The sequence below is a fragment of the Leptonotus elevatus genome, chromosome 1, assembly GCF_054856555.1.
Source record: "Leptonotus elevatus isolate MCC_2025b chromosome 1, RoL_Lele_1.0, whole genome shotgun sequence".
In the NCBI taxonomy this organism is placed as follows: Eukaryota; Metazoa; Chordata; class Actinopteri; order Syngnathiformes; family Syngnathidae; genus Leptonotus; species Leptonotus elevatus.
Genome location: NC_141239.1, coordinates 5,616,596 through 5,644,218, shown reverse-complemented (window position 1 = coordinate 5,644,218; position 27,623 = coordinate 5,616,596). Strand labels below are relative to the sequence as shown.

The 27,623-nt window shown below is 39.6% G+C and overlaps 1 protein-coding gene across 1 annotated transcript in view; it reads right to left on the bottom strand.

Moving 5' to 3' along the window:
- Positions 1-512: 512 nt before the first annotated feature.
- Positions 513-27,623, bottom strand: part of LOC147180497 (uncharacterized) — a 30,911-nt gene continuing 3,800 nt past the window's right edge. The window contains exons 2-47 of the mRNA XM_086072136.1: positions 24,891-24,933; positions 22,930-23,001; positions 20,409-20,543; positions 20,288-20,332; positions 20,090-20,206; positions 19,291-19,356; positions 19,157-19,192; positions 18,264-18,326; positions 18,139-18,174; positions 18,003-18,044; positions 17,833-17,916; positions 17,693-17,737; positions 17,551-17,622; positions 17,111-17,155; positions 16,979-17,032; positions 16,792-16,855; positions 16,259-16,363; positions 15,853-16,011; positions 15,760-15,768; positions 15,571-15,660; positions 15,236-15,387; positions 13,891-13,963; positions 13,706-13,812; positions 13,414-13,597; positions 13,268-13,327; positions 13,056-13,163; positions 12,753-12,971; positions 12,528-12,689; positions 12,276-12,443; positions 12,016-12,159; positions 11,739-11,849; positions 11,460-11,638; positions 10,999-11,062; positions 10,809-10,883; positions 9,960-10,067; positions 9,767-9,874; positions 9,612-9,683; positions 9,395-9,520; positions 9,101-9,208; positions 8,881-9,036; positions 8,213-8,320; positions 7,940-8,077; positions 6,562-6,678; positions 5,454-5,642; positions 4,704-4,987; positions 513-2,557 (exon numbers count right to left, since the gene is read on the bottom strand). Of these exons, the coding sequence (XP_085928262.1) occupies positions 2,300-2,557; positions 4,704-4,987; positions 5,454-5,642; positions 6,562-6,678; positions 7,940-8,077; positions 8,213-8,320; positions 8,881-9,036; positions 9,101-9,208; positions 9,395-9,520; positions 9,612-9,683; positions 9,767-9,874; positions 9,960-10,067; positions 10,809-10,883; positions 10,999-11,062; positions 11,460-11,638; positions 11,739-11,849; positions 12,016-12,159; positions 12,276-12,443; positions 12,528-12,689; positions 12,753-12,971; positions 13,056-13,163; positions 13,268-13,327; positions 13,414-13,597; positions 13,706-13,812; positions 13,891-13,963; positions 15,236-15,387; positions 15,571-15,660; positions 15,760-15,768; positions 15,853-16,011; positions 16,259-16,363; positions 16,792-16,855; positions 16,979-17,032; positions 17,111-17,155; positions 17,551-17,622; positions 17,693-17,737; positions 17,833-17,916; positions 18,003-18,044; positions 18,139-18,174; positions 18,264-18,326; positions 19,157-19,192; positions 19,291-19,356; positions 20,090-20,206; positions 20,288-20,332; positions 20,409-20,543; positions 22,930-23,001; positions 24,891-24,933 (4,960 nt within the window). The 3' untranslated portion in view covers positions 513-2,299. The remainder of the gene's footprint in view (positions 2,558-4,703; positions 4,988-5,453; positions 5,643-6,561; positions 6,679-7,939; positions 8,078-8,212; positions 8,321-8,880; positions 9,037-9,100; positions 9,209-9,394; positions 9,521-9,611; positions 9,684-9,766; positions 9,875-9,959; positions 10,068-10,808; positions 10,884-10,998; positions 11,063-11,459; positions 11,639-11,738; positions 11,850-12,015; positions 12,160-12,275; positions 12,444-12,527; positions 12,690-12,752; positions 12,972-13,055; positions 13,164-13,267; positions 13,328-13,413; positions 13,598-13,705; positions 13,813-13,890; positions 13,964-15,235; positions 15,388-15,570; positions 15,661-15,759; positions 15,769-15,852; positions 16,012-16,258; positions 16,364-16,791; positions 16,856-16,978; positions 17,033-17,110; positions 17,156-17,550; positions 17,623-17,692; positions 17,738-17,832; positions 17,917-18,002; positions 18,045-18,138; positions 18,175-18,263; positions 18,327-19,156; positions 19,193-19,290; positions 19,357-20,089; positions 20,207-20,287; positions 20,333-20,408; positions 20,544-22,929; positions 23,002-24,890; positions 24,934-27,623) is intronic.

Genomic DNA, 27,623 nt, shown 5'->3' with positions numbered 1-27,623 from the left:
CGGAGGGAGGGGCTAGGGGTATTTAAAGAGATCTAAATTAATTTGTAGGGACTGGGAGTGCTCAGCCAAGTGGGATGGTGAGTGACTGACTACCACAGTAATATGCAGGAAAAAAAGAAGAAAAAATAAATAAATAAACTAATGGAACTTGTAAATATTTTTGTGATTGTTTTTGCACTGTAAATATTTTTTTTCTTCACATTTTTAATGCTGTGTGGGTGTAAATAAAAACACCTCACTGAAGTAATTGTTTCCCCCTTTCGGACAAATATGTTTTATATGATGTCTGCACTTCACCTATACGCAGACTTATACATGCATTATTATTTTGTAGATATTTTTTTTATGTGTATGGATGTATTAATAATTTATTAATTTACATGCATGCTGTCAATGTGTACCAAGAAATCTCTGATCCTAGAATCGCCTCTGCTAAACACAATTCCACTGACCCGCTCACCTGGTACAGATTGATCAAATGAATTTTGCGAAGTAAAAATTGGAGGTGATGCTGCATGTTGAAATAAATCGTGTTTACTTTAGAGGTTGCACATAACAGGATAGGACGTGAACATATGCAGTAATTGTAGGTGTTGTCATTGCAACTGAGGAACAAATAAATTTAAATTTAAATAAAAGTGTTTATCCAGGAAGACACGTTAAAAAAAATAAACAACACATGAGGTACAGAGTCACGATAATCATCATCAGCCGTACATCCTCCACCGGTGGTGATAGCAATAATGTACAATCAGCAAAATCATCACTGAAGAACAAATATATAAAACCAAGCTTAGGCTATTCTAAAATTGCATGTATGGAAGTCGGGTTAATCAAATATTTGATGATAAAAGGTGTGCTAAGCTAATGTGTGTGGCTAAAGCTATGTTGACCGGTGTTTCTTCAGATGCTCGCTGTTAGCGATAACGTTATGCTATTGCTAAAAATCAGTGCAATGTCATTATGTCAACCATTGATGAGTATTTTTCTTTGGTCTAACTAGCAAACCAATAATGGGTTGAACCACAGACTTTTATAGCAAAGGTGATCAAGGGACGTACACCATGTTCAGGCAATGAAAAGAGGAATTTTGCTTAGCCTGCCATCAAATGTTTTTATTTTACAGGCTACACGCTTGTTTAAAATTCATGTTCTGATCATGTCATAAAAACGTAATTTAACATAGTTATTTGAGGATGTACTTTATGAATGGTACACATTTATAGCAATTCATTTTTAGATGATTGATTTTTGACTAAATATCATTTTGTTTTGAGTAAAAGGGAAGGCTGGTATTAACTCATTCACTGCCATTGACGACTAGACGTCAAAAATTCATGTGAACTGTTTCTATGAGTTAAACATTTTTTTCATTTAATTTCATATGAAAACCTAGAATTATTTTATTGCACATTTATAACAGATATAAAATTATCATGCGATTAATTACGATTAAACGCCCCTTATTTTTAATATATATATTTTTAATTAGGCCCAAATTTTTAACTGTAATTAATCACATGACTTCACAAGTTAGCTAACGATTAATCACCAATTTCATATCTGTTCTAAATTAACAATATTTTTTTCTAGGTTTTCATACTCTTGTTAGCAAAAGTGGATTTTTTTTTAAACTAATCGAAATAGTTCAAATGCATTTTTGACGTCTATAGCCGTCAATGGCAGTGAATGAGTTAAAGGGCAACAAAAATATGCGAGTTCACAGGGGGAGGATTGCCTAAGAAATTAGTCCACAGGCGGCAAGGATGGTTTAACAGTGTCCCATACGAGATCATCAAATGCGCGGGGGGGGGGAATTATCAAACCATACATATAATTGTCCTGAAAAATTAATTTTCTGCCAATAATGTACCGGTTTTTTTTCATCTATCTGTTCCAGTAACGTACAGTGACAGAAAAACAAAATGTTCTCCCACTAGATGGCAGAAGGTACAAATTAACCTGCGTATTGACCTGTTGCCATTTAAACAACAGAAACTTTGTGTTCAATTAAACTGGTCCAGATCTCACAATGGACATCCTCACATTTGTAATTTAACCAAGCAAAGACCGTCATTATTTCACTAGATGTATTGTTGGGACATTTTTGTTTGATGGTGATAAGATGTACTCATGTAAAATATATACATTGCCTCAAGTAGTAGTAGTATATTTTACTTGTTTCAATATCCTTTTTTTAAAAGTTGCATTTTTCTTTTTTTTACACAAAACAAACTGAGCACCAGGTAATCAAAATCCTTCTTCTTCCACCATTGGGCCAAAATCTCCCAGAGTTCCTCTACTGTCTGAGGCAGACTTGACACTGACTGGCCTTGCGTCGCTGCTCCTCGCCTACTTTGATGGTTCGGGGCTTCGGCTTGACGAACTCATCTGTGTGGCGTACGGTGGTCAGCCAGAAGCTGTAGAGGTTGACAAAGTAGTGACAAGAACCTCGCGCGCCCTGGCACTCGATGATCGGGTGAGTTCGGAAGTCCTTGAGACAGCTGCCGGAGGACTCCAGAGACTGACCACCACCCTCGTCACCTGCCCCGGTTTGCTGGAGAAAGCGACAAATACAAAAAACAGTGATGACCAATCTGTGTGTCTTTCCCTCTTTTTCATTTTCAATTGACAGTCACGTGACATTTTTCTTTGTCCGTTTCTCAATAAAAAATAAATAGATCAATAAAATCCATGGCCACTCTTTCCACGGAAACGCCCGGTAAGGCACAAGATGGTCGCCAACACAGCAGACTAGACTTGCCCCGGCACAAAAATTGCCAATTCAGCCATTTTTACATCAAGCGCACGAGTGCCTGTTTGCGAAAATAGCGTCTCTCGGTTTTTCCTAGGACTGTCTCAGGATCACCCTGGAAGAATTGGATGAAGTGGTTAAGGAGAGGAAAGTATAGGCTTTCCCTTTTTTAAGCTGCTGCCCATGGAACCCGACCACAGATAAACAGAAGAAAATGAATTTATGGATGAAAACGGACTTTTGGTTGCTAATTGAACATGGAAATAATGAATGATATGCCGATTAAAGGGGAAGTCAACAACCCCCCACCCACTCCGAAAAAAAAATAATAATATCAGTGGAAAGTCAATTCCAATCGCAGTTAAGGCCATCGTCCAAGATTGGAACTCTTTACATGTTTTGGAAGTTTGACGCATTATTATTATTATTATTACCTCGCAACAGATGAAATCAGCCTCAACTTTGAAGATCACATTCAGCTTACAATTCAGCTTCTGAGGCCAAAGTTTGGTTATTTTATTGTTGCTTTTTGTGGCTTTTTTTTTGTTTAAATGAGGCATAATACCGCAATTTAATTTAATAATTTTGTGTGAATTAAAAGATGATTTGCCATTTGGTGTGGCCTGTGACAAGTACGTTTATTGAAAACATCATGGCTGGATGTTATGTCTTAAATGCTTTTGGTCACAAAGAAAATGAAAATGGTTCAACACAGTTTAGTTTTAGATTCATTAAGAAAGAGATCCCAAATTGAAGATCATCTCTGGATTACAAAAGCACGGCAACTGGACCCGCCGACACGCTTTTATGACAAGGTATGATGGCGTGTTATGACGTGCGCGTCATTCATTCATGCATTCATTATGGTGGGCTTCGACTATTTTTGATTGCTGATGTCCATCCCTCCATTCCATTATCAGAACCGCTTATCCTCAAAACATTTATATAAACCATTTTTGAATGGCGTTTAAGGCGAGGAAATCCGGGTTGGTTTTAACAAACAGGTGTTAGTTAGCAGCTAGGTTAAAAACACTCCCTGGTTACGATGCATACTGTCTAATAATTGCTTATTTTCATACACTTATATTACATTATTTACCTTTGTGCTTGTGGGAAATGAAACGAGAGACCTCATGGATACCATTTGTGGAAAAATCTCAAAATCGACATTTTCGTGTGGAGCTGGATTAACATCCTTCAGACATCCGGACTATTTTGCCGGAGCGGCTCACATATGTTCTATGCATCCTGACTAGTCTAAATACGGTATTCTGGTTAATATTGTGTTAGTGGAATATGAGTTAAGCAGCAAAATCCAGCAGGCTTTATCAATATCAGAGAGCGGCGAATTTGCCATTTGATGTCGAGTGAAAATTACATCAATGTTGCACAGGTCTCGGGTAACAACCAATTACAGCTCAGCTTCAGAAAACAAGTGAGCTGCAGCCTGTGATTTGTTCTTGCCTGAGAAACTGTGATGTCATCTTCAGTCCACAGCAAGTGGCAAAATGCCCCCGAGATGGATAAAAACATCTGGATTTTGCCTCATAACTCATATTCCACAAAAGTAATATTAGTCAGAATGTCATGTTCAGACTAGTGAGGTCACATATAGCTTATTATTGTCAAGATATGTTTACGGTTGACTTCCTCTTTAACTCATTCACTGCCATAAATTATTTTTTATTTTTTTAAAGATTATTAAAAAATTAGGCAATTACAATTTTTTTTGTATTTAATCGCATGTTAACTCTCGATTAATCACAAATGTTATGTCTGTTCTAAATGTACAATAAAAAAAATTCTAGGTTTTCATACTTTTGTTAACAAAAGTGGGAAAAAATGCTAAAAGAATAGAAATAGTAGAAATTAATTTTTGACGTTTATAGCCGTCAATGGCAGCGAATGAGTTAATAACCAATGGGTTAATTTTACTCATCATACGTACATGGAGGAAGGAGAAGCCCGTCCACAGGCTCCTCCAGCCATATGGGCACTGAGGAATTGATGGATCCTGACTGTGAAAAGCCACAGCGGGCCAACGTGTCTCGCACACCACACAGCGGCTGATGTGGGATACGATCTCGTGGCCAAAGAGCGGCATCATGGGTAAGGCCGCCGTGGTGGAAAGCCAGTAGGTTTTGTCATTCCGAGAGGAGTAGTGACAAGCGGCTTTGTTGCAGTAGGAGAACGGCATGGTGGAAAACACGGGCATGCAAGAGCCAGCTTGACCTATAAAGAAAGAAGGTATTATGCCAAAAACATTCATTTGATGATACAAGCATTATTTGCAGATATACTTATTGTGTGGTAGTCTTTAAATGTAAAAAAAAAAATGCTGCCTGCCATTTGAAGCATACGGATACTTTCAAAGTGCTGTTTTTATTGAGATGTATTTTGGGTAGTGATGGGAAAACGAAGCTTCATGAAGCACTTGTGATATTTTTTGACTCCCCTAGATGGTGCTCTTGGTTTAAATATAAAGGCTAGTGCAAAGGAAATTGATTACATTTCCATTGCATCTTTCAACCAAGAGTGCCATCTAGAGGAGTAAAAAAATATCACAAGTGCTTCATGAAGCTTCATTTTCCCATCACTAATTTTGGGGTTTCTTTGCCATACTACTATTTCTGAATGTATGTGGGGGACAGTTCCGACGGATTGACAGCAAGCGTCAACCATGACCAGTTTTACCCACCGAGGTCTTGCATGTGAGCATTCTCCTGTCCCTCCAAGTAGGCCAGACTGTAGCCCTCCCACAGCTTGCTGCTGTCATCGGGGCAACGAGGCACGTGAACTGACTGGCTATGAATAACCAGCAGGAACCCTGAGCTTGTTATTCTCCTATAACCTGGATCGCCTGTGTCACCAGGATCACCTGGTCTGCCTGGAGAGTGGATGGATACAGTCACTCACAAACGGGAGTACACGCCTCACATTTCTAAAGATATTTAATTATATCTTTTCATTGGACAACATTGAAGAAATGACACTTTAGCATCATGTCGAGAAGTCAGTGTACAGCTTATATAACAGTGTAAATGCATTGTTTCATCCAAATAACGCCAAATATAGCCATTTATTGTTACCTCACAACAAAAGTAAGTACACTTTTAAGTGAAAATTTACAAATTGAGCTCAGTTCATTTTCCCTCCCCAGTGTCATGTGTTACAAGATATTAGGAGTAAAAAAGGGAGCAGGCGTTGTAACTCATTCACTGACATTGACGGCTATGGACGTCATTTTTAACTCATTCAAACCCAAAAACGTGTAAATAGGTTTTTTTAATAATTTATCCTTAACTCCGTTTTTTTTATGCAAGAGCAAACAGAAGGGTTTGATGCAGCTTCTGACATAAAGAGGTGGCTTAAAGCAATAGTAGTTATTATAACAATCAGCCAGCAGGTGGCAGCAGTGTATAAGAGATTAGCCAGGGTCATGTTGCAACAAGCTCTTTTTGACAGTGTTTTCACCAGGAATGTGAATAATAATGATGAAACTTAGCAATATTCTCATGCTAATTGCTGCAAAACGGAAACAGATACAAATAGACTTTTTCCTGATGAAAGAAGAGACTCTTTCTTTTGGTAGGTTCCATGATTTTATATCAATAGAACACAATATTCTGTGGACCTTGCAAAATCTGTCAAAATCCAGTAAAACAGCCGGGAGCGACGGGGATTGCTTCAGTGAAAATGGCTGGGAGTGAATGAGTTAAAGGACTGACAGTGGATGAGTTTGTGTTGACTAAAATTCCAAATACCTGTACCTGAATGGACTACAATATATGAGGTTAAAAACTCACCTTGAGGCCCAACAAATCCAGGCTGACCAAAATCTCCATTATCACCAATAGGACCATCAAAACCAGGAGGACCTGGAGGTCCAGGGGTCCCCGGAAAACCAGTTGGACCCTTTGGTCCTGAAACACGAGAAAACGAATGGTTCTCAGTAGTGATGCACCGTATATTCGTCCACCGAAAATATTCGGGCGAAAATAGCTATTTTTGCTATTTTCGGCATTCGGCCGAAATAAAATTAAAGCCGAAAGAATATGGCCGAAATAGGTTGTGGTGACGCAAGCAAAAAAAGGCTGCAAGCAAGCGTCTGTTTGAATTAAATAGCGAACGCGGGGGTGAGTGTCCGCCTCTCTTCTCACTGGCTTTTCACCGTGTGAGTTTGCACCGGTCGGTCGCAGCAGCTCCCGGGGTCATTGCGCACACCCGAGGAGTGGGGAGTGGCTTGGTGTACAACATTTAGGTGGGTCAAAAAAAGACAGAACTGTCGTGTACTTGAGTACGGGTGAGCCACTCTTCCTCCTGCAGCGCCTTCCTTTTTTTTTTTTTTTTTATAAGAGCCCCTCAAACGCTTCCACTTTTTCACCGGCATCGCAGTGGCCATGCTAAATACTTTAGCTAATGTTAGCACCATTGCTATCAACAGTTTTAAACACGGAAACACTTAACGCTATCTCCGGGTGGCGACAGACCTGTACAGGACGCCAAGTGTGACTTTGCAGTCCGTTCCCGAAGCCGATGAGCTGCTGCGAACAAATGTATTTATTTATTTTTAAACGTTGGTGAATATGTGAATGTGTTGATTTGAAGTGCGCCGCACCTTGTGTCCCGCCGCACGCATCCGTGCCCGCCTGTGCGAACTACATTGACTATAAGGTGCGATCGCACTGCCAGAAAATGCTCAACCCTCGGTTGGTGTTTAATATACCATTAGCCAACATGTCTGCGGTGTGGGCACATTTCAATTTATATTGTGCTTGTTTAAAATGCCAGTGCTAAATGAATATTTTATAATAATATTCTAATTTAATTAATTATAATAAATGCAATGATAGTAAGAATTTGCATAATTTTTTTCTGCGTTTCGGTTTTCGCCCAAGCATTTTTCATTTCGGTGCATCCCTAGCTCTCAGTCGAGCATAAACCTCCGCTATGGATGAATAACTTGGTTCATCCATCCATGTTTTAAAGGTTCTCATTGGGGTTGCAGGTTAGCTGGAGATGAGAGAGTACACAACTACAATTCTGTGTTGCCCTAAGCTTGACTCCTTTGATAACAAATTTAATCAAAATGGAAATTAAATTTTGTTTAGGCTTCCGAACTAACAAGTCAACAAGGGGTGAGCAAAACATATATACATTTAAATAAATATGAGACTTTCTTGCCTTTTGGTCCATTTCGCCCAGGTAAACCTGGAGTGCCTGGCGGCCCAATGGATCCTGGGTAACCGGGTGGTCCTGGAGGGCCGTCTGGAGCCTTCTTAATGGGTTCGTAAATAATATCACCCACAGCACCCTTAGCACCTGTACATGACACAGTTATTCCCGGTTATGTATGTTCGTTCTGTGCAATTATTTAATTATGATATCTATACTCGATTTTATATAAAGAGTTGTAAATAAGCCTTCACCATATCTCATAGCTTTTGTACCACTTACCTTTGTCTCCAGATGGGCCAGGTAATCCTTTCCTCCCCCAATGCCCAGGATCACCTCTTGGTCCTTTACCTCCCGGAAAACCTCTGGAACCAGGACGGCCTCCCTCACCTGTAAATATGCGTGTGAGGCTCGGGAATAAGTTTAATCTACTATTAACTCATTTGCTCCCAAAAACGTATACAAATGTTCTATTTTAAATATTGGCATGGTCCCAAAAATGCATTTATACGTTTTATTTTTTATTTTTATGCTAGAGCATACAGAAGGCTTTGATGCGGCCTCTGGCCTTATGAGGTCGCTTAGAGCAATGGTAATTATTACAAAAAACGACCAGCAGGTGGCAGCAGAGAATAAGAGATCAACCATGGCCATGTTGCAACAACCCAGTGTTTTCAACAGATTTGTGAATAATGATGAAACTTAGCTAAATTCTAATGCTAATTGCTGCAAAACGAAAACAGATACAAATGATGAAAGAAGAGACTCTAATCTTTCTTTTGGTAGGTCCCATGTTCTTATAGCAATATAATACCATATTCTGTCGGCCTTGCAAAATCAGTCAAAATCCAGTAAAACAACCGGGAGCAAAGGGGGTTGCTTCATGAAAATGGCTGGGAGTGAATGAGTTAATAATTGGAGTTTAGAATCACAGTTTAAGGTAATTTGACCTTTTGGTCCTGGAAGTCCTGGATATGATGAAGTTCCTTTACTTCCTGGATATCCCCTTTCTCCCTTCCGGCCGGGAAGCCCCGGTAGGCCAGGTAGCCCTGGATCTCCTTTATGCGCAAAAACACCGCCTGGTTCACCTTTCTTCCCAAGAGAACCTAGGTAGAAAAAGTATGACGTCAAATAAAATGTACATTACATATGAGGAAGACATGAACAGACCTGGCGGCCCAGGAGGCCCTTCAGATCCTGGATCTCCTACAGGTCCCGGCAAAGGTCTCTTACATTCTTTCCCAGGAAAACCGGGTAAACCTGCATAACCGGGAGGACCTTGTGGAAAAATAAACAGTAGGAAGTTTAATTCAGTTTAGTTCAGCATCAGCAATTATAAAAGGCTGATGTTCACTAGTTACTGATCAACCCCCAAATTTTTTTGTTGTTTTTTGCCTCATCTGAAAACTGCTGCTTGTGTTCTTGCCCTAATGGTGTTTTCTTGATTTGTTGGGTATTTGATACCTGTGTCACCAGGTGGACCAGTATCTCCTTTCGGCCCAGGATAAGAGAATCCTGGAAGCCCAGGCTTTCCCTGGGAACCTTTGTCTCCAGGAAAGCCATCTCGTCCTGGAGGGCCGGGCCTACTTACTATTTCAAATAACAAATGAACAGATTTTTAAGAGACAGTTTAATTGAATAACAATGGTATAGTAAAAAGGAACGTTTAATATTTCTTTACCACTTGCTCCGTTCATCCCTTTTGTTCCTCCAAGACCATCCAGTCCAGGAAGGCCCGGCGGCCCAGGGAGTCCTTACAAACAAATTTGTATCATTGACATGACATTAGACATGATTATTATTTTGTTTAATAGTTTCAAAAGACGACATCAATACCTGAACGTCCAGTTGGGCCTGGTGGACCCGGGGGCCCCAGATACCCACTATCACCTGGAACACCTGGATGACCTGGATTACCCGTTGGACCAATAGGCCCAGGATAACCTATAAAGAAAAGGCAGGACTCAAACATCAACAATTTAACTTACTTTTAGAGTAATTCACAAAGAAAGCAGCCAGGAGAAATCACCTGGTCCACCAGGTCCTCCTGGTTCACCAGTAGTGCCCGGCCGTCCAGACGTTCCCGGATATCCATCTGGACCTTGATCGCCTGGATCCCCTGGATCCCCAATCGGTGCTGGATATAAAAGATAGGAGATGTTAGTAAACCACACCCTGTAGGTTGCTTGTTTGCACTATTTAATTCAGATTGGTTGGTGGTTGTAGGTGCAGCATGGTGTGCTAGTGAGTAGCACGTGTCCCTAACAATACTGAGATCTTGGGTGGGAATGGAGTTTACATGTTTCCCCTCTCTCTTGTTAGACTATTTGAAGACTCTAAATTGTTCATAGGTGTGAGAGTTAAGTGATGGGAGTCAGCGTCCTAACAGCATGCTAATTTGCAATGCCAAGTTGAGCAGTAGCTAGCAGAACTAAAAATAACACTTCCTTAACTCATTCCAACAAAAATATATAAATACTTTTATTTACTTGTATTACTTTAGAAGAGACTCTAATCTTTCTTTTGGTAGGTTCCGTGTTTTTATAGCAATAGAACACAATATTCTGTGGACCTTGCAAAATCAGTCAAAGTCCAGTGAAACAGCCAGGAGCAAAAGGAGGTTGCTTCAGTGAAAATGGCTGTGAGTGAATGAGTTAAGATGCATGGAGATGGGGAATACAAGAACACAACGCTTTCTGAATTCAAGGTGAAGAGAGCCAGATTTGATGAAAAGGCTACTCAACCAAACCTTTTACCTATGTCTTGAATTTGGATACATTTTATATATATCAATAAAGAAGAGTTTGGTGAATGCTCATAGGAAACTGGTTGGGTTCAGTACCTCCAACAAGGTTATGAACCACTGCTCTAAGCTTACCGCTGAATCCCTTCTCTCCTTTAGCTCCTTTTGGTCCTGATGGTCCGGGTACGCCATAAGAGTCTCCGGGATCACCTAGAAAAGTATGGATTTAAATTAGTTGAAGCAGCTACAAAATCCAGATGATTACGATTATTTTCTTTGTTCACATTTGGTAAATATTAAATACAGTTTATAGATGTGGATTTACCTTTGGCTCCTGATGATCCTTGACTTCCTGGAATTCCTGGATTTCCCCTTGATCCTGGGTTTCCCTTTAAAAGATGCAGAGATGACAGATTATTATTATTATTTTTAATTATTATTTTATTTTTATTTGTTATTTTTATTATTATTATTAAAAAAAAAAATTGTACTATCCATTCATCTCTCCGTCCATCCATCCACAATATAATGATATTTCTTTATTTAATTACAATGTTGTTATTTTTATGAATACGCGGAAAATGGATGGATGGATGGTTGGATGTTGTGTAGTGTTTCAGCTCTGGCAAGCAGGCAACACTTTGGTACAACCACTGACAAAAACCCGTCTCGCCAAAATATGAGGTACAGCATTTATCAAAATATTTAATCCTCAGTTGGCCAAATTTTATGTTATGCAAAATGATTACTGGCATATTAAGGCCAATAATGATTTCTGATTCATACCAAATCTCCATCAATCCCACTGTCTCCCCGTGGTCCAGGAAAGCCCTTCAATCCAGGGTCCCCAGGATCTCCAGGTATACCATGTCTGCCTGGGACACCAGGATCACCTTTAAATCCTGGAGAACCAGAAAAACCATCTGGTCCCGGATCACCTGGCCTTCCTCTTTCGCCCTTTCCACCTAAAGAAAATAATTTAATCTTCTGATGAGTTTATCAAAAGTGTATTTTTCTGTAAGGTGATCAGTACTGTATAATTTTTTTTGTTAATAGGTCACTTGCCTCGTGGTCCCGGTAGACCTGGCTGTCCATTTGGGCCTGGTATTCCTGGTTCTCCCTTTTTTAAAATAACTAGCCTTTGCTCTCCAGGAAATCCTTTGGGACCAGGGTTTCCTGAATGCCCCAATCACAAATTATATACATTTGTACAGTTTGGTTCATGAACAACAGTGGCCACTACTGTACATGCATATTTATGGTGTTGGCGTTTCCAAACCATTAGGCACGATGTCGTCAATAGCAAGTGAAGTGAACCAGTGTAATGTCATAAATACTGTACCTTTAATACCAGGATATCCTGGATCTCCTGCACCACCTGGTGGACCATCAAAGCCTACTTCCCCTTGCCTGCCTGGAGGACCTGGAGGTCCAGGAGTCCCTGGAAATCCTTTGGACCCAGGCCTGCCAGGGAACCCCAAATCACCTTAAGAATAGATCAGAATATATTTAGCACTCAAGCAAGAAGAAATAAGTACTCCCATCTGAATGGACGTTTTGCTTCCTTTTGGTTTTAGGGTTTAGGGATTTGACATGGTTCACCTTTGCGTCCTGGCCATCCATCATTCCCATGATCCCCCGGAGGACCAGCAGAGCCTTTTGGTCCTGCTGGACCAGATATACCAGGTGGACCAGGGGGACCCATTTCACCCTTATGGCCATGACCAGGGAATCCTGGATCTCCCTTTAAACCCTTTGGACCAGGAATGCCTACAGATGAAAAGGAATGTTCACTTACACTTGAGAGAAATCATACCGCATCCATGATTGAGAGTTTTTTCGCTGCATCCTCACCTGGCACTGTTGGTCCAGGCCTTCCCGGAAGACCGGGGGGTCCAGGACGTCCTTTTAACTCGTAAAATGGACATGGTGGGCCTGGAAGTCCGGTAGGTCCACGATCACCATCGTACCCTAGTTCTCCTTTTTGACCTGGATATCCAGGTGGGCCTTCTGCACCTGTGAATGTTGTCAAATGTTTGAGATAATGACTGAACTAATGTTTGTTAAATGTCCTCTTACCTGGAAACCCTGGCCTTCCTGGACTGCCAGGAAAACCCTTTGTGCCTCTAACTCCAATTCGGCCAGGTTCGCCGGGAGGACCTGGCAAAGAATCGAGAACGTCTCCATGGGAACCTTTCCTCCCTGATGGTCCTGGTCGTCCAGGAGGGCCCGGAGGACCATCGAAGCTTTTTCCAGAAATACCAGGGTCACCTTGATCTCCATTTCTACCTCGTTGCCCTGTTAAAATACAAGATGTTAATTAGCTAAAATTACCAATAACCTTTTATCAGCGATATTAGACTATAAAATCCGACTGATGACCTGGAGGTCCAATTAATCCTTCTCCACCATCATCTCCTCTCACGCCTTTAAGTCCTGAAGGTCCTGGGGGCCCTTGTAATCCATCCCTTCCACGCTCACCTGGACTCCCTTTAAGGATTAAAACAAAGAAACAAGCAAAGACATTGAATTGCAATAAGAACTGATAACGGCACAAAGTTAGGTAGAGTGGCAGGTAATCTCCAAAGTCTTACCTGGGTCCCCAGGTTGTCCTTTAATACCAGGTGGTCCCGTCACTTCATCACTTGCTTCACCTAATGACATGCAGTGACAAAATGTTTTCAGAATTACACACGCGCATATAAATTGGAAAATTGACGGAATAGGAAAAATATGCAACCTTTTTGGCCCATTCTCCCAGGATTTCCTGGAGGGCCCGGATACCCCGAGTCTCCTTTTAGTCCTGCTGAACCCGGGGGGCCTGGGAAACCAGGACCTGGGAGCCCTGGATTGCCTGGAAAACCTTTAGGACCAGCCACACCTGGTTCTCCTTTGGGACCAGGTCTACCTGGATAACTGCCACCCTATGAAAATATGTGTAGTATCAATTTAAAACAAGTCTTTAATCGTTATGCACAAAATACTCTTAAGTCATATGTATTTATTTACAGTATTCAAAACATGCTACCTACCGGTGGTCCAGGGTCTCCTGTAAACCCGTGAGATCCATCGAGTCCTGGTTTACCCGGTTGTCCACGTGAGCCAGGGTATCCATTGTCTCCTGGGTTCCCCTTTTCACCTTTTAGTCATAAAAAAAAAAAGTCTGATTATTTGGGGGATACTACTAGTGGATTTCAACCATTTTTAACCTACTCACCTTTAACTCTTGCACCAAAAGCTTCCCCCTTGTCTCCCTTTATTCCTTTCACACCCATATATCCTTTAAACCCCTGCAATTACATACAAGAATAGATACAATTGAAAGCCTGCCTGTTTGACAATATCCATTTGAACATACAAATGCACTCATCATCATAATCATCATCATAATCATATCTTACTACAACAAAACCTCACCCATTGTAGGGCAGTAAGAAGTCATTAATGTATTGACTATTCTGCACAGAATATTACACTTTACAAAAAAGTTAGGTCGAAAAAAACCCCAAATTGTGTCAAAAAGGGACCGACTCAAATGCTTGGGTTCATCAGTTAAAGCAAAACAAAGCAGCATTTGGCTTTCGTTGATTATGGCGGCACCTTTGGACCTTGAATTTCCCTTGAAAGAACCACATTTCCCATGAGGCTAAGCACATATCATCGTGAAATCCGGACGTCCAAGGCATCCGAAGTTGGGCTGAATTACATTGTTTCCAGTTGCTATTTTCAATTTTTTCTTTATACAGCACTGTAACGTTTCTCAAGCATGTTAACAGCAGACGGTGGTTGTGATCTTACCTTCTTTATTGTACACACAAACGCAATGCATTCACAAGCATTCGTAAGCAAGAAAGAACACAACTTTTGCGTGTTACCTGGTTGGTCGGGTGAGTGTGGAAAGGCGAACTATCAAGCTGCTGGCTATTTATTGCTACCACACAATTTTCCAATAGCTAACATTAGCATCATTATTTTTTATTTGAGCATGGAAAGCTACCTTTAAAAAAGAGCCGAGCCCAGGCAAAGGTAGAGTCGTTTGGAAAAAAAATTGGGTCTTGGGTTACTCTTTTGACCCAACTTTTTGGTTTATATGTGTGTTAAATTGACCTGAAAAAAAAAGAATAAATAAATAAAATAAAAATTGTTTGGTAGGTTTTTCATTAGACCAACTTTTTGGTTTACAAAGTAAATAAATAACCCAAAACATTGGGTCAACCCCCTAAATATGGGTTGTTTGTGGGTTATTCATTTGACCTAACGTTTTGGTTTAAATAAATGAATCAAAACGTTGGGTCGGTCAGTTTTTGATCCAATTAGGGTTATTTTTTTACCCAAGTTTTATATTTAATGCACAACTTAAAAAGTTGGGTAAGTCCCCCCAAAATTGAGTTGTTTTGTTAAAAAAAAAAAAAAAACAGTTGTTTGGTGGGTTATGCATTTGAATCAACATTTTGCTTTGAATAAATAAACCAAAACGTTGTGTCGGTCCCTTTTTGACCCAATTTGGGTTATTTTTGACCCATCTCTTTTAGAGTGTATACTGGTTATCCTATTGTCCTTACAGGTGGTCCTGGTGGACCATAATCTCCTTTAAGTCCTGGGTTCCCCTTCATCCCTGGAGATCCTGGTAATCCTGGAGGTCCTGGAAACCCAGGCTGACCAGGGCCACCTGGATCACCAGGAGTAAACTCACATTCACATTCCCCTACACAACCTGCGGGGATCATCAGAAAATGGGTTAGTCAGTATTCCTACTGCTCTCTTCAGTGTTCAAATAGTAATCACACCTAGAAAAGGAAAAAAATAATAATTATCTTTATGATAGTATTGTGGAAATAAAAGTAGTTTTTTCCGTGTTAGAGCATTTAGATTCATAAAACAAACAGGCACAAGTCACCTTTACATCCTTTCAAGCCACTGTCTCCATGAGGTCCTTTGGGTCCTGGATCACCAGGGTCACCTTGCATACCAGGCATACAAATATGGTCTAGGGAAGTAAAATTATAAGTAAGGCACGGTCATTTCAACATAGACACATTGATATTGGAGGTGTTTAAAAAAAAAAAAAAAAGGGAATCATACTCACCGGCGCATCCTTGATGGATCACACACAAAGCACGGTGTTAGATCACATATTCACAACACAATTTACAAAATATGACCTGAAGGTGTTTTATACCTGGACGACCGGGAGTGCCGATGACACCTTTAGGCCCGTTGTTTCCTTTTATTCCCTTTGGTCCTGGGATTAAGTTGATTAAGTCGGTGAACCTCCCTGGCTCTCCCTTAAAGCCCTTGGGACCCGGAAATCCTCTTTTACCAGGCACATTACTCCCATCTAGGAATGTTTTTTTTATATATAGATAGAGTCAAGCCTATCATGTGTGAGAGACATCTTAAAAAGTCCATCTTACTCTTCAAAACTGAGACGTTACTGGTAACTCAAAGTCAAAATGAGTTTTTAACACACAGTATACCGTACGAGCATCGTTTCATCATATCCAGGTTCTTGCATGTGCTTAAACATATTCACTAATCATGCATCAAGTCATGCAAGGGAAAGTTACCAACCAGAAACTACTAACCTGAATGGGATTCTCCTTTTGGGCCGGGAGGTCCACGCACACCCTTAAATCCAGGATCACCAAGTGTTCCAGGACTTCCAGGATAGCCTTTGCTACCTTTTTCTCCTGCGTATATAATACCACAATTATTCAAATGTGATTTGAAGCTGATCCCAACTGACTTTGGGTCGCCAGTCAATCACAGAGCACACACAGTAAATAGCATTTAGCAGCGTTATGTGTTCTTTTCCTCTCTTTTTTTATGATTAAACATTAGAATGGGTCACATTAACCCTTACACATTGTTAAGAAACAAACACATAACCAGCTGACATAGTTGAGGGTTTTTTTCTCCTCTCTAGATTTTCCAAATGGGTCAATTTGACCCACAACATAACAGGAAGCTAAAAACGTTAAAAGTCTGCATTTGGCAGTGCACAAGTTTTCTTAGCTGTCAGACTGTACTGTATTGTGTAGTATACCAGTATGTTTGTTTTTTTGCCCTACCTCTCATTTCGACAGACAGCGTTTCTCATGCATACTTTGAATCTCACCTATGATTGCAGATCCTTTCACAGTCACCGGGGGACCAGGGAGACCTATATCTCCAGGGTAGCCCTGTTAAATGTGACAAAAGGATTATGTTGTGCCTGTTTTTTGTTGTATCACCTCTCTGCACTTTTCATTTTTATTATGGAAGCCTGCAATCATGTTCAATTAAAGTAAAAAAAAAACACTCACCTTGGGTCCAAGCGTTCTGATGAGACCTGGGAGCCCCCTGTCCCCTGGTGAACCCTAAATATCAACATATATGGTATAATTTACATATCTTACAGGTAAACATTTTGTTTATTCATATTTTGCTGGTTGTACCTCAGGTCCTGGAGGTCCTGGATTACCAGGGATCCCCTGAAAACCCTAAAAAAAAAAAAAGTATAAAATAATATTGGAAGAAGTTTGTTGGAAAAATCCAGTCGTTTGAGTGCACCGGTATATAAACTGCACACACTAAAAGAATGTGTCTGTCTGTTTGTCCGTCCAATCAATCAACCGACCGATCAATCAATCAATCAATCAATCTCTCTCTCTCTCTCTGCTATCAGTAGTAATTCTTTCCACAGAGCAGAGACACTATATATGCACTGTTGTTTTTTTCTATTTGTATGTTACTGCCTTGTTTATGCTAAAGTTAATGTTAGTAACACAAGCGTGATGATTAGGGTTCAAAATGACCGCATCTATCCATCTATGGCATTTCTCACTGCATTTTAGCATGAAGCTAATTTTCGGTGTCGCCGCTGTAAATGACTTGCCCGAGGTCCAGGAAAACCCAGAATTCCTTCCTCTCCTTTCATCCCTTGAACGAAGTTGTCTTCTCGATCACCCTTTAAAAAACATACAGGTCATAATTATGAAGTCACAGTTCTCTGTCTGTGCCAAAAGATTTCCACTCACACGCCGGCCCTTTGGTCCACATTGTCCAGGACCACCTTTGTCTCCCTGGTATACACAAAAATGGATTGATATCGGTGAAGTGAAATTAATTAAAGGGTTCAAAATGATTCATAAAATCAATGGCAACGATTCACACACACCTTGTCGCCTTTGGGTGAGAGGTAGCCTGTGGGGAACTCAACTAATTCTTCGGGTCCTTGTTCCCCGGGCGGGCCTTGTTCACCCTGGCACAGTACATGGAAGTTAAGTGGTGAAGATGTTTGCACCGCGCATACACACACCCATTTTCTAAATAGAACTGGTGACTTACATCATCTCCTTGTTCGCCTGGCACTGGTCTTCCAGGGTCACCCTGTAAAAACATATTTTTGTCTTATCCTCGATCCACGCGGATTTTTATTCCCTATTAGAAAAGAATCGCAATGACTGTGTAGCAAGTAACTCACTGATGGTCCTCGGGCACCTTTATTCCCTATCGAGCCCTGAGTGGAGCAACAGTGACATTAATGACCACTATATGGCAGTGGTGAATGTTGCAGTTATTATATTAAATACTGTAAAGTATATTCACCTGATTTCCAGTTAGACCTGGAGCCCCAATGTTGCCTTTTGTTCCGGTGACTCCTATTGAGCCCTGAATTAACACAAATGAATGCATATTATGGTCAGAGGGAGCAACATTTTCAAAGTTCTTATTTTATTTTATTATCACACAGGTGAGATATAATGAAGAAAATGTTTTCATTGAACCACAAAAACATTGGGAGATTGTTGAGGAAGCAGCGGATTGCCACAAAGAGAGGTGACAATAAAGAAAGTGAGGCTATTTTGAGAGGCTGTTGATAATGATCAATCGCCCAATTTGCTGACTACATTTCAGGTACAGAGACTCTCCGCACTTTGCTTTCTCACCATTGGAACATATGAAATAATCTAAAACAGATGGTGGACTGAAAATTGCACCCGGGCTTTAGGGTAGACACCCTTGGTTTAAGGCAAACAAGTCATCTGTTTAAATGAATGTGTATCTAATTGATATTTAATTGCATTGCTTATATTGTACTGAGTGTATCAAAATAGTTAAAATTTCTGGTTCCATAGTTATCATTACAATTTTCCTCTTTGTCATGACTGGTATCTTTCTGTGGATCCAAAAAGATACAAAAGATCACAAATTAAGCAGGGTACATACACATCAATTGGGTGAAATTGTTATTATTATATTTGTCCTCCATTTTGATCAAAGTCAGCAAAAATTCAGATTCTCAGAGGCTAGCGACTGTCACTGAGATGTTACAAATCCAATTTTAGACTCACTGAAAAGTCATCTTACAAGATTTAAGCATGATGGCAGTTTGAACGGTATTTGTTTTCAAACACTTCTCAGAATATTTTGGAGGAACTCCAGATTATCCACATTCCTCAATTTTACAGTTTCTATTGAAGAGAATATACAGTACATACAGGTAGACCCATAACTCCTGGGTGACCGGGATCTCCCTGTAGGAAAGAAAACCCCAATAACAATTAAATTGTGTCAATGGAAATGGTAACGATTACAAAAATAAATAAATAATAATAATAATTTTTAATCTTACAGGAAGACCAGGAAGGGAATCAGCATATGAAGGATCTCCTTTAAGACCTTTTAAACCAGGAAATCCCTGAAAAGGAGAGAAACGATTACTTCCTATCACTCTAAGAAATTATTCATGGGGTTAGTAAGTAAAGCTTAAAAAATATAAATAAAAACACCGGATTATTAATATTATGTAGTCTTTTTTGTTTTTTTTTAAATTTATGTTTTGACAACTGTTTTGTCTTTTGGGGTGAAAAACGCTGTATATCTCCATTCATTCAAGACTTTTGGTTAGTTAAAGAAAAACTACAAATATATATTTTTCAACGCAAATATAATAGCCGCCAAACATTTGCAGATTTTTGCTATTTGTGGATCGTGGCCCGGCCTGATCATTATCACCCTACGATCAGCTGGGGTCCTCTGTAGTTATTTTTGTAGACAGTGGCCAAGCCCTTTTGCGTATAGGGAAATATCTGCAAGTAATCAAGGCACTCCCAAAAAGGTTCATTTATACTACACTGTAACTGACTATACATACAGAGGATGGTGGCAAATAACTACTTTTTGTCTAAATGAAGCACCTCAAATCACTTCAACAGTTCTTTGGCATAAAGACGCCACCAGATTGTTCAAGCTTTGGCCTGAGCACAAAAACGACTAGGCGAGTGAGGGTGTTTTTTTTTTAATACAAATAACGGAAAACAAAAACAAAACAAAGGAACAGAAAAAAGCCCTTTGTATATACTCAAAGGCAAAACTGCAAATATGCAAGATTCACTGTTTGGATGTATTCCGAATTGGAATGTTCTACTCACAGGTGGCCCATGCAGACCATCCACACCAGGAATACCGGGGACGCCAGGTTGACCATTAGCCCCAGGAAACCCGTCCTTTCCAGGCAAACCTGGCTCACCAACTGCTCCAAGTTGACCCTAAAAATATATACCTTCTAAATAAAGATTGTAGAAGAAGTGAGAGGAGGGGGCAGTACTCCTGAACCAATCTTGACTTACATGTGAACCATCACCACCAGGAAAACCTGGAGCCCCTGTGTTACCCTAAAAGGGGGGAAAAAAGCATCATTATATCATTTATCATGACACTGAATTCTAACTAAAATGCTGAAGAGTTTACCTGGGTTCCTGTAGGCCCTTCTGGGCCTGGCAATCCCTTTAAGCCCCGCCTGCCTCTCTCGCCAGGCGGCCCCTCACTGCTCCATGGTCCCGTGGGCCCGGGAGAGCCTTGCTTGCCTGTTTTACCGGGCTGTCCCTACAAAGGAAATGGGTCAGTCACTCTGGTGGACGTATATTTTGCTTCATTTGACTATTTATTCGATACTGTTTGTAATCATTTCTCAAGTGCAGTTAGGAAACGCTGGTTAGTTTTTTGTACTCTATTATGTGGTCCCTAGCGCAAGATCTGAGTCACCAGTAGAGGGCGCCAAAGCTTGGTCTGCATATTGTACAGGTAAAACAGCGTCTCACCAAGGCATACAGGCAGGGTTGGGGAATCCAGGTCCAGGAAGTAAAAACCCTGCCACAGATTGGCTAAAGCCGCAGGTGCTTCTACTTAACTGTCAGGCAAACAAGCTCATAGAAGCACCTGTTGAGTAGAAGCACCTGTGGCCAAAGTCAAACTGTTCCCCAACCCTGCTTACAGGTATATACAGTACTGTATTTTACATTTGAAAACCAAACATTAATGTCACAAAAATGTATACAAACTGAAATAACGACTCTCTCTTCTCAAGTTACTCACACATTTACTAGATGTACATTACTAAACCTGGGCCTGTTTGGTTGAACTTAAAATTATATTTTATGAATGGCAACAGGAGAGGTTTATTGTACTTGCAATTGTTCTGCCAGTCACCCTGTCGCTGGCATAGATAAAAAAAAAAAAAAACGAACAAAGATGGGAGTAACTATCATTTTAGAAGTGAGCTAATTGCTCAGGATAGGAGTAATCCAACTTTTATGAGCAAAGGATCGCCCTCTTACATACTGGCCAAAGAATTAAAAAAGTAAACTGACAATCTGGTTGTTTTTAGACATAACGGCAGTAAAGCATAAGTAGCCCGATATCTAAAAGCATCACTAAACACATGAATTCAGTATGACCTTGTTCTCACCAGCAGAGGGCACCAAAGATCACAAGCTCTGCCTTTTCAATGAGAGCGGTCCAAAAATGTGTGCATGTGCAGACTAAAACAGGGCAGAAGAGGTGTCTATTTTGTCCAACTGACGGGCCCAGGGGCCATTTAATAATAATAATAATAATAATAATAATGCATCGGATTTATATGGCGCATTTCTATCAAATTAGACATTCAAAGACGCTTTACAATGGAATGGATACATTATTCACGCATCCACACTGTGGTGGCGGTAAGCTACTTAAGTCGGAAGCGTGGCTGCCAGTGTGCGTCTACGGCCCCTCCGACCACCACCAAACATTCGCACCTCCCATACATCAGTGTGAGTAGCACTGGAGGCAATGTGTGTGAAGTGTCTTGCCCAAGGACACAACGACACATGATGACTTGGCGAGGGCGGAGATCGAACAGCCAACCTTCTGGTTAATGCACGACCGTCTCTACACCCGCGGTCGGCATTTATGGCATATTCCATCTTTTGCAGCCCACTACATATGCAAAAAATAACATTCGACAGCCCACAAAACTGTTTTTTTTTTTTAAAGGAGGCGCAGTGCGAAAAGGGATGTCAAAAAGTGGAGGAATGTGATGCCCCTGATAGCTACAGCAACTAGTTTAACAACAATGACAATAACAATAATAATAATGAAATGGTTTTGCATGCTGAGGCACAAAGAAACTACAACTAATGCTAAAAGTAACAACATTTCTCTTCACAACACTGAATGAAGAGAAGGAAGTCATGTCATAGGTCAAATTATTCGTGATCTTTAGGTAATTGCTTTAAAATGTGCCATTGTACTACGAATGTGGCAATGCGATTGAGCTGTTGGCTCAGTGGAGGGGCAGGGTCATGGGGTCATGAGGTCATTGTCTTGTTATGGTCTTGTATTATGTCCCTTATGATGAGGATGTGTTTGTCATTCTTATTTGTCTAGTCACTTGTACTTTGCAGTTGCTATGTTCCCTGCAATAGTAACTCTTAGTTTGTCTATTCAATTTATTTTGAAGTTGCAATACAGTTGGTATGTCCCTTACGATTATGTTGTCAGTTGCTAAGCAGTTGCTATGGTCCTGTAATAGTCACTCTTATATTGCCTAGTCACTCTTAATTTATCATATAGGCCTTTCTTCTGTCATCTAGAATTGTTCCATGCAATAGCGAGAGTTTGTGAGTGGCACTTTTGTCAGTACATCGAGGTTTCCTGTCCCCATTCTTCCATGCAAGCTGTTCTTTCATGTGTTTAAGGGTTGCTTCCAAGCATTCAACCCTGCTATCTCAATTGAGGTCTCTCAATGAATGTTTTTCCATCAAGTGTTTTCTTGAAGGCTATCTATATCTAGCCCTGCTCTCAGTTGTTTCTTTGTATTTCGCATTTCCAGATTTCAAAGCAAACATGGTGAAGCGGCATTAAACTGCTATGCTGCATGCAAATGAAATAAGTTGCCAACAGAAGTGAAGTAAGCCCAAAGTGATGATCTTGATGAGATTCTTCTTACCCGTGCACCTTTGGCAGGAAAGCATTGACATAGAGAGCAGTTACTCCTGTCACATGGACCGTCAACATACCCCTGAATAAAGACAACAAAAATACATCTCAATTAGAAGCTCCATATTAGCAAGATTAAGAGAGAGGAAGAGTATGTGTGTGTATAAGGCAAACAACATGGTCAGAGTGTGTCAAGTCACATAAAGTCCTCTTTAGAACACGAGAACCTTCCTGGGGAAAGTCGCCAACTGCAGAAATGCATTCAACAGGTCAGCGTTTACAAAATGACCAAATAAGGACGCTGACGTTGATGCAAGACCTGCGGAAGCTTTATATTTCTCTAAATAGTCTCTCCGACAAATAAATGTTTAGCTTACAGCGCAAAATATTTAGAGGAGTTTATATACGATAAACCAAATGCACATTTTCCTTTGGGGTCAGGCAGAGCATGGGCCATGACAAAACTTTGGATACTGTATATTTACTGTAAAGTGTAAAACGTGTAAAAGCCTCATGCCTCCATTAGCTTTGCTGTTTTAATGACCAAATTCCAAACTCTTAGTAGGAAAGCAAAGCCATTTAGTTTGGTGGGGATTTGGACAAAGGTGAGTATACATGAATTCATTTTTCACTGGTTCTTACCATGAGAGCATAAATGGAACCAAAATGCTTCCACCTGTCTTGGCCTTCACACTACTTGAGTGACATTCTTGTTACATACGGTCGTTTTTGTATCACTATTTTTGCCCAGTACTGTATGATGTATTGTTTTAGTGATTGATTTGATCTGATTCTTGGAAGTCAGGTCAGAGTCCTTCAACACCCCCAAATTTCGGACTCGGTCTTTGCTTTGGTTTATAAAGACAGTGACTAGGTGTTTTCTCACAGCAGTCGTAGTCTTCTTCTTCTTCTTTTTCGGCAAAAAACAACAACAAAAACAAAAAATACAAAAATAAAACCTGCTGTTTTGGTTTGGTTTTAGCTAAAAGAAGTTTTGGTTCATCTAAGTTATTAGTTTGCTCTAGTCTTGACCGTGACAACAACACGTTTATTGAACTGCTGTCATTTTGGGACATTGATCCATAGAGCTGTGCGTTATCTGCATAGCCAATTAGCCATGTTAACAACATTGGCGTTCTGAAGCTTTTGAATCAAAGGGGTCCATGGAATGACCCATGAGCAACTCCACATCATGACCATTAGATCAGATTCAAAACCAATGGCCAACAAACAACTTTCCTCTATAGGACCCGGACCATTTTAGGGCTGTTAGGGCCAACAAAAATTCTCCCATGAGCTTGGAAGGGAACCTGTGCAAATGCGGTAGAAACACAGACAGTTCTCAGGTTTCTAGTTCCCTCTTAAGGACTGTTATCACATGTAGAGTTTTACAGTTTCCCACGATTGCCACTATTTTCTTGATTTACACACATAATTCATCTCAGTTAACCTAAAATCAATTTCAGTAGACACAGGTTCATATCTCAAGGCATAACTAAACACACACACAGGTGTTCATTTCTGGTGCTAAAACTGTCCAATAGCTTGCTTTTGGTATAAGGAAAGAGGTTGCTGTAAAAAAAATAAAAATCATATCACCGTTTAATAAACTTGATGTGTATGTAAGTGATAGTGAATGAATTGTGCTGCTGACACTGCACTGAGGAATCGGACACTTAGAAACTTCCTGACAGTTCCAAGTTGTTTATGCTTGCTCTCATTGTACAGCTGCTCTCGCCGCACGGCCCGGTTTATACAAATCAAGCAAAACAGTAACAAAGTTTAGACAACGTGTTTGACAGAGATGCTTTGCAACATAATTGCAGCTGATATTATCGATAAAAAAAGTGACAGCCACATTGTGTCATATTTGTAGTAGGCTGTGCTGCTTTACAAGCGCAGCTGTTGTGTTGGTGAACTATTTGAATTTACAGGTAACATTTAGAAAAATAAGACAAGGGCAATTCTTACTGCATTAAGCTGCTGCGCAGTGATGAGCAGGATGAGGATCCACCTGCAAAGATAATACAGTATGAATGAAGGTGTATATTATTGGCTATAGAATCCAAGACAACTCATCATCCCAAGATAAGTACCTAATTTTAAAAATATATATTTATCATGTACAGATTTTTTTTGAACATGTTCAGAATGAAGCAACCCAGTAGGTGTTGTTGACCACATTTGCCTCAAAAAATGAAAACGCACACTTCTCCCACTGTCATCAATATGTGGGTAAAATCAGAAAACTCCAAATGGATTCATAGCCTTTGGGAAATTTGCTTTTCATGAAGTATCTAGACTGCAAAAGGTCAATTTCAGTTTATACTGTCTGCAAATTACAAGTGTGCAGATGTGTTGATCGCCTGCATAAACAGTCAAGAAGTGTGTTTAGTGTCGTTGTGATACAGTCTAAGGGCCAGTGTTAACACAGTTACCTTGAAAAGGTAACTTAGGTCTTTTACTGATTACTTGCTTTAAAAAATAATTTAGTCAGTTATTGGAACTTAAAAGTAATTTAGATTACAAGTTACTTTAATAGTTTGTACATTCAGCAGATACAGACAACTCTGCTTAACAAATATTATATTAATGAATTATATATTATTAGAAGTAAATTAAAGACATGCTTTTTGACTTCACATAATTATTTTTTATTTGGAAAAAATTTGTATTTTCTGGATTTGACTTCAAAAAGTCATACTTTCTAGTCCTCACTTAACATAAATACATTTTCAAATAAAATGTAAAATAAATTAACGCAGCCTTTTTTACTTGACATACGCCACCGACATTATCTCCAGCGCCCCCCGCGACCCTTGTGAGGACTAAGCGCTTAAGAAAATGAATGGATGGATATATAAATATTAATGTTGCAATAGCAGAACCCAACATTTATAATGTACATTGTGAATATAACAATTTAAAATTCGAGAACCACAATATGGTGAGACTTTCTTTTTAAGATTGAAATATATGTTGTTTTTTTGACGTAGAGTTGACAGCACAGAGTGTGTACTCAAACCTTAATATTTTTGTTTTTAGCCGACAAAAACTCACATTTCCAGCTTGAAAACATGAATTTCGCTCTCGGGGAGAGTGGTATGGACACGTGAGGAGTCATCAACGTGACATGACACATTCGTGACGTCACTCCCTCAGACGGGAATGTGAAGATGAAGACTCCCACAGTGCCTCACTAAAATGTGCACATTTTGAAGTAAATGCATTACCGACATCACTGCTGAGAGAATACTGTTTTAACATCTTACGGTTATAGAAAAGTAATTTATGAACACATTTGGTGGGGTAGTAATAGTAGCACAACCTAAACTGTCTGATGTACCCTTTAACACTCTGATTCCTCTTCCGACACAAAATGATCTGTGATTCGTCATAAGATTTCCCAAACTGAAATGAAATTTGAGCTAGCTAGCATCAAAACTAGCATTGCTGCTCACCACCTTGATCCACATCCTGCCACATCATCCCAGCTACTTGTTGCTTGGCACTGTGGCAGTATTCATCAGAAATCTGTGTAAGCCTCTACAACATTTTATTGGACATTCTGAAATTGAAATTATCTGCTAGGACAGTGGTTCTCACTGTGATTTTTTACCCCCTTAACCAGTGCAAAGCATTTTTGGTTGAGAAAAAAAAAAAAAAGACTTAAAACAGTGGCCTCTCTTGAGCTATTTGGAACTCAAAATATATAACCAGAAAAAAGAAATAATTAACTTCATTAAAATAAAGATTTGTGCACATTAAAAAGTATCACCATTAAGTGTCCTTTGTGATGTAGCATATGACACCTTGGGTCAAACTATTCTGGTTGGGGAGACAAGTTTTTTAGGACCATGGACATAACAGTCTACTGAATCAGTGGCCTCTCTTGAGCTATTTGGAACTCAAAATATATAACCAGAAAAAAGAAATAATTAACTTCATTAAAATAAAGATTTGTGCACATTAAAAAGTATCACCATTAAGTGTCCTTTGTGATGTAGCATATGACACCTTGGGTCAAACTATTCTGGTTGGGGAGACAAGTTTTTTAGGACCATGGACATAACAGTCTACTGAATCTAAAATTCCTTTTGTGAACTTAAAGTATCCTGAAATATTACATAAATATATATATATTTTTTTTTAAATTGCATGGATGCTACTTCTTAAATTTATTTTAAAATCTCACGTACCCCAGGGGAACATAAACACACATTTGAGAACCACTGTGCTTGGACACTGACCTCAACCCCAAATTAAACAAAAATTAAAAGCATTATTAGATTTGTTGATTAAAAAAAAAAATTTTTTTACTGCTCTTTACAAAAGATGAAGCTCATTTTAAGTCCCATTTACAGTAAACAGATTTGAGTTTAAAAAATCTTTTGCTTTAATGAAATTAAACAATATGTCATAATAATCAAATAATTGATTACTATATGTGCTTGCCACTTTTAACAAAATAAAGTAACTGATTTTTGCACTGATGTACATTAATAGTAATGTAAAAGTAAATACAATATTGTTAACTATAAAATACATATTAGAATCAGTAAATCACAGAAATAATGAGCCAACAGGACACTGTTTCCACACTAGTAAATGAAATACTAAAAGCATAAACGACCTTTTGAAAGGTTGGGGTGACTTAGAAATGTCTGTTGAAAGAAAAGCACTTCCTTCTAGAGTCAGTCATTG